The following is a 6,000-nucleotide window of genomic DNA, read 5'->3' on the forward strand; positions in this document are numbered from 1 at the left end:
TTCAAGCCTGAAATCTGCGAGGGAATACACTGTCTCTGTGAAAAATGAGGACGAGCAAAAGGGGGGATCTCTACTATGAAACCAACTCAGGAAAAAAAGACTTGTCTAACCTGGCGGCCACCAGCAGCTCGAGCTATGTACTTCAGCACTCCCTATTAATCAATTACAAATCTTTTAGCACTAATGTCGGAACCATACGACACAAGATATTCGGAGAAAGCAAAATAAACAGCAAAATAAGAAAATAAAGGAACTTACTCAACGCCCCGCTGCACAGATCTCCTTAGCAGCCGATTGTACTTCTTCTTATCATCCGCAGAACCCCAGAACAACTTCGACGCCTCTGGATTCACAGTCGTACGCGGGTCATAGGGCGGGGACTCATCCTCCAGCGCCTCCATAATGGCCTCGACATGCGACTTCATCTCCTCCAACTTTTTCGGGAAATAGCACAACACCCCATCCTTGGAAATGCGATTATGGAAGAGTGGCGTCTTAACAATAACCCGCGGCTGTTCATCAGGGAACTTGGGACTCAGGCAGATTCGGATCTGGAAAATTCCACCGTCCAGCTGCGTCATGGGTTTTCCAAAGAAAGTCACGTTCCAGAGGAACGGATTCCCATTCTCGAGGCCCAGGTCGATCATGAAATTTTTCCTATTCTTGAGATCCTCAACGATCTGCTCATACTGGCGCTGGAGGTTGACTGCAATTCTAGTCTCCTTGACTTTCGCTTTCATGCCTTCCGCGGCCCAGCCCTCCGTTTCATTCACGATCGTCTCTTTGATAAATATCAGGCGTTTCCGAAGGTCTGGATAGTAGAAACGGCCATCCATGGAGTTGCCAGGGTTTTCAAAAGGCATCTTTTTGAATATCTGCGATGGCGTGACTTCGGGCTCTGCAGCGTCAATTGCGAGAATGTAGGATTCGAAGTACCAGAGAAATCTGCGTTTGAGGAGATCTTCGAAAGGATCAAAAGCTGGGCGGTCATCTTCTCCAGTCAGGCGGTCCTCTTCTTCTTCCTCATCGTCAACAAACCCAGGAGGGCATGGGGGAAAAATCGTTCCATCCGATTGAATACCAAGAAACTCTTCAAGTCGTTGGATGACTGAAATGCGCAGAGTCTCGTGGCGAATCTAGATAAGATAAACCGTTAGATAATTAGAGCATAATGGCTTGTTCTGCGCGTATCGCTGTGCAGTTACCTTGGCAACATAATGAGCCATGTTTTGTTGGTCCCGGTCAGAGCTGGCGTTCTCAAAGCCAGGTTCGTTCTCATAGGGGTTAGAGGACATCAAACTTTGGATGGAAATAAGGACAGATTCCAAGCCTTGGGCCGAAGACCATTGCTCTCCGCTCTCACCGCGCCATGTCCTTTGCTAAGATTCAGTAAAATTGCTTCGACAAAAACGAAGGCTTTAGAAAGCAGAACATTACCCTAGTATAGACCTATAATAGATAGATAACTCCCTTCGTCAGTCAAGCACAAAACAGAGTATATAAAAGATTTCGAGTCAATGAGATAGTTATTACTAACAAGCAAACCTTCCCAGAAGCGTAGATGTTTGGGTTGTAGCGGCATCTGCCGCCATTTGTGGTTGTAGCATGAACCGTTGGTGGAGTTCCAGGGTAATCTAGATCACAATACGAAAAAAAAAAAAAAAAAAGCTACCTCAGTATTTGACAGGCATCATGTGCATGCACAAACACACAGAAAGATGAAATTCAACTCGAACCTTCAGGGAACTTGATCGAGAACTGCAGGTGATCTGTCAGCAGCTTCCAAGGTTGGTTCGTATGTAATCAAATGGATGCATGGATGTTGGGCTACAAGGCACATGTACAAACCTCGAAAAAACCAAACTCGTATGGAGTTTCAGGGGGACCCACGATCAGGGCCTTGATGCTACGTATATCTGCTTCCTTGCAGGCTACCGCGAGAGCTGTAATGGATAGCACATGTAAGTATTTTTTGAAACAATTCGAGTGAGTACAGTGTTGTGGAGACCGCAAAGCATCACCATCACTACACGGTCTAAAATAAAGTAAAACAAAGTGAACATGAGACTTACACAAGTCCGTGCCATGCTGGATCTGGCTGATTTCCTAATCATATCATCAAGCCCGTTAGAGATCCGAAAAACCCGAGCCATGCAGGACCTATCCAACCATGAAAGGAGCGGGAGGGATGTTTCATACACGGCCAATGCGTAAAATCGCTTGGTTAGACATTTTTTCAATTTTTTTTGCTGCGAGAGCAACTTGACTGCTTGCAACGGGAGGACCCCGCAGCAGAGACCTCCTAGCGGAGGGAAGAAGAAACCGAAGTAAAGTAGAAAGATGTGCTCCAGATAAGGTTAGGGAGTAAGCAAGGTGTGATGGAGAGTTGTGTGAGCAGAGTGTAAGCTCTCCAGTGTTCCAACTGAGTTGTTTTTATTATATCTTGCGTTTGTTTTCTTGGATGTTTCCAGGGCGAGAGTCCAAGATTGGAATAATGAACACACAAATCAAAACACAGTGAAGAATATGTTTGGGTGATACAAGAGAGGGCCGACAGGCTCCTGATTGTAGCCGGACAGAGGCCTGGTAGGTCCCTCTCTAGATCTCTGTGTCAGGAGAGACAACAGATATAGCACAAAGCTCAAGTTGAAGTTCATCCAGTAGGGACAAGACAAACAAGGCAGTCTGGTTTCTTAGTGAACTTCCAATTTCAAGGAAGAGAGTGTGTGTGAGAGGACAGCACAAATGAATAGGAGAGGTTTGATAGAAATCACAGAGTGAAAAGAACGAGTGACATTGAAAATTTCTTTCCTTTTTGTTTCGCTCTGTCTTTCTTTCTTTCCGGGCTAGCCAGTTGGCTGTCCGGGTTCTTGATAGCCTATCCCGTTGTCAGCAGGGAGCGCTACGGCTGGAGCCTGTCGGGTCGTCGCAGACGGGGAGAAACCAGGCAAGCAGTGTGAGTAGACACCGAATGGAAAAACAGCCTTGACGGAGCCTAAACTAAGCCAGAGAAGCCGATCCTGAAGGAGCAGGTCATCCGATGGCTCAACCATTATGCGCAAATATGACGGCAAAGGACACGACGCAGCCTCACTTGGCGAGCTTCATCCTTTGCTTTTGCCGTGCCCAATGCCGCCCTCGCGCGGACAGTCGTCTGAGGCTTATTTCCGCTTGATTGATACTGCCCGACGATGGATGATACGACTATCATCATCCTTACTCTCGAGTTCCGCGTCCATACCTTTACAAATATTGTTACTCGACATGCGGACGGGCTTGCTGGAAAGCTTCCAAAGTCCTTTATTATCTTATCTGAATCACCCAACATGCAACTACAACTGATGTACCCCACGATGGGAGTGCGCCGCAACCGCCAATCCAACCAGTCCGGCACAAAGCACATTGTATACACATAGTTGTGTGAATACCCGTCCTCTCAACATTGCCGTGGATTATTCCAACTCATAGGAAATGCACCCAGCTGAATTCCGGGTTTAAATTTGTTGGCCTAAGTTGTCCACCCCAGTGCTGTCCATGCTTTATTCGGTGGTCAATTTTGACGAGATGCCTAAACTGCTCGACCCCACCTCCAAGCCATCAAATCACCGGTCCTATAGCTCAGTTGGTTAGAGCGTGGTGCTAATAACGCCAAGGTCGCGAGTTCGACCCTCGTTGGGACCAGACTTAGAGTTTTCATTTTTGATTTTTTTCTCCCGTTCGATTTTATTTCCAACAGGCATTCTTATTGTACAGCCTCCTCGAAATAAAATTCTTCAGAAAGGTGTCCGAGTATAGAATTTATGCAACACCTGCATACCAACATAGTAAATAACCCAAAAAAAAAAAAAAGCACCATCTAAATAAAGACTTTGATGGTCCCAACGAGGGTCGAACTCGCGACCTTGGCGTTATTAGCACCACGCTCTAACCAACTGAGCTATAGGACCGGTGATATAATTAAATTCGGCGGTAGAAGTTAACTAACCCTGAGTACTCTATTCTGAATATATCAAACCAGTTTTGCTATAGGGGAATGCATCGAAGAAAAGGAAACTATGACTTGCTCATTTTTCCCAATTATCTGCTTTCCTTTTGTTATCGTAATACTCGGGTTGTCGATGAGCTGGCCACCAAACATACAAGCAATACTCCTCATCCAGTGGTATCTCACTATCGCGGAAACAGTTGCTTGTGCCTCTCAGCACCAAGAAACCCCTATAACGTAGAAGCATGCCACTAGAAACTTATAAATAACGGTATCGATATCAATAGGGTTATTTCATTGTAATAAAACTGATGGCCCAAAGGTCACGCATCTATTTCTACTTTTAACTGCCGGGTTAATATCCCTTATATACCAATTTTCTCGGGTGGATATGTCACGATCGTCCTGCGATTGGGTGAATCGGCCCTTGGAGGCGAAACCTTCTCCCAACCTATCCTCTGTCGTGCAGACGACAAGTCTCCCACGCCCAGCTCCACAAATTCCAAAATACCAATCCCTACCCCCCAAGCGGCAGTGTCCAATGACTAGCAGCATGCAGCACGACATACAAAACGCCAACAAGAACAAGAACAGCAACGATGCAACCTCAGCAGATGCCATCCGTATCCGCGACAATCAGCGCCGATCTCGTGCCCGCCGCAAAGAGTACCAGCAAGAACTAGAGCGACGCGTGCAAAAGTTTGAGCAACAAGGGGTACATGCTACAATAGAGGTACAGACTGCGGCTAGAAAGGTCGCGAGGGAGAATACTCTGCTGAGGTCGCTGCTGCGGCTGAAGGGGATCACTGCGGGGGAAATCGATGAGTATCTCTCGAATGCAAACGGGAATGAAAATTGCGGAAATGTGGCTGTGAATGGGAATAGAAATGGAAATGCAGATGTGAACGGGAGCTTGGATCGGAATAACGATAGATATGGAACCGGAATAGCGTTTACACAATTGCAACCTGCTCCTTCTCCTTTGTCTACATCCGCATCTACATCCGACCCTACGTCAATTCCCACGGCACCTGCGTTTCCAAACACCATCAACCAGAACCAGAACGAATGTCAAAATGAAAATCAATCTCCAATCCAACTAGACAACTACCCTTCCTACTACCCAGCGGAGCAAACCACCATCCAACCTACTCCCCAATACGTCGAAACCCCTAACGCCCAAAACATACCAGTTTCTGTCTCTGCACCTGCATCTATCACCACCTCTGCCTCCTCTTTATACTCTCCCAGCGCCAGCTTCACAAGCTCAAGTCTCACCCCATCCGCGAACAACGACCAGCAATACCAGCCCCAAAATTCATACACATCATTCCAATCCACAATACCCTATGCAGCGCCCAGATTCCCCCAAGGCCCTCCACAGCAAGACCACCAGCAACAGCAGCAGCAGCCATCCCTCCAACTTCCCCTCCAACTCCGCCCGCCCATCCCCTCCACCCAACCACATCCCTACCGCCCATCCCCATCCCACTCCAACTCCAACTGCACTCACCCCATCCAACCCCAGCCCCAACTCCAAGACCCCCAAACTCTCCTCCACACCACCCCGACGCCCCAGGCCAGCTGTTCCAGCCCGACGGACACCACCCTCGACTCTACGTCTTGCGAGATTGCCGCGAGCATCATCGCCAGCATGCGTGGACATGGTGACGCAGCCTCCGTGCGTGCAGAGCTTGGTTGTGGGCCCGGTGGCGCGAATTGCCAGGTCGGCAATATGGAGATTTTTAGGGTGCTCGATCGGTCGATTGGGAGTTGCCGGTAATGATGACATATATGTATATTTTTTTTCCCCCTATGTTCTGCTTTGCCGGGGGAGTTCTTAGGAGTTTGGGAGTTTGGGATTTTACATTTTTTTTGTATCCATATCTATTTGTATTTGTTTATGCGTGTTTGAGAGTAGCGGGTGTCTGGAAGAATGCCAATTGATTACAAAATTGGTGAAGCTCTGCCGCTGAAGCAGGAGAAGCACCCAAGAAGCACCCAAGAGCTTCGTA

General features: G+C 47.6%; 3 protein-coding genes and 2 non-coding genes across 5 annotated transcripts; 3 read left to right on the top strand and 2 right to left on the bottom strand.

Moving 5' to 3' along the window:
• Positions 1–142: 142 nt before the first annotated feature.
• On the bottom strand, positions 143–1,592 carry HCBG_09060 (uncharacterized protein; the record flags this gene model as incomplete). The annotated part of the gene is made up of 5 exons (XM_045436109.1): positions 143–152; positions 259–1,136; positions 1,206–1,374; positions 1,438–1,449; positions 1,546–1,592. 5 exons carry the CDS (start codon positions 1,590–1,592, stop codon positions 143–145), a joined length of 1,116 nt encoding a protein of 371 aa, XP_045283261.1.
• A 1,462-nt stretch (positions 1,593–3,054) lies between these two features.
• HCBG_09061 (uncharacterized protein) lies at positions 3,055–3,795 on the top strand (the record flags this gene model as incomplete). Its single annotated transcript, XM_045436110.1, has 3 exons — positions 3,055–3,295; positions 3,527–3,625; positions 3,737–3,795. The coding sequence occupies 3 exons, from the start codon at positions 3,055–3,057 to the stop codon at positions 3,793–3,795; spliced, it is 399 nt and encodes a 132-aa protein (XP_045283262.1).
• On the top strand, positions 3,608–3,681 carry HCBG_11079. The gene has a single exon. It is a non-coding gene; the product is annotated as a tRNA-Ile (tRNA).
• Positions 3,796–3,873: 78 nt separating the features above from the next.
• On the bottom strand, positions 3,874–3,947 carry HCBG_11080. Its single transcript has one exon. It is a non-coding gene; the product is annotated as a tRNA-Ile (tRNA).
• Positions 3,948–4,526: 579 nt separating this feature from the next.
• HCBG_09062 (uncharacterized protein) lies at positions 4,527–5,768 on the top strand (the record flags this gene model as incomplete). Its single annotated transcript, XM_045436111.1, has 1 exon — positions 4,527–5,768. The coding sequence occupies one exon, from the start codon at positions 4,527–4,529 to the stop codon at positions 5,766–5,768; it is 1,242 nt and encodes a 413-aa protein (XP_045283263.1).
• Between the last annotated feature and the right edge of the window lie 232 nt (positions 5,769–6,000).

Source organism: Histoplasma capsulatum (genome assembly GCF_000150115.1).
Source record: "Histoplasma capsulatum G186AR genomic scaffold supercont2.20, whole genome shotgun sequence".
NCBI lineage: Eukaryota > Fungi > Ascomycota > Eurotiomycetes > Onygenales > Ajellomycetaceae > Histoplasma > Histoplasma capsulatum.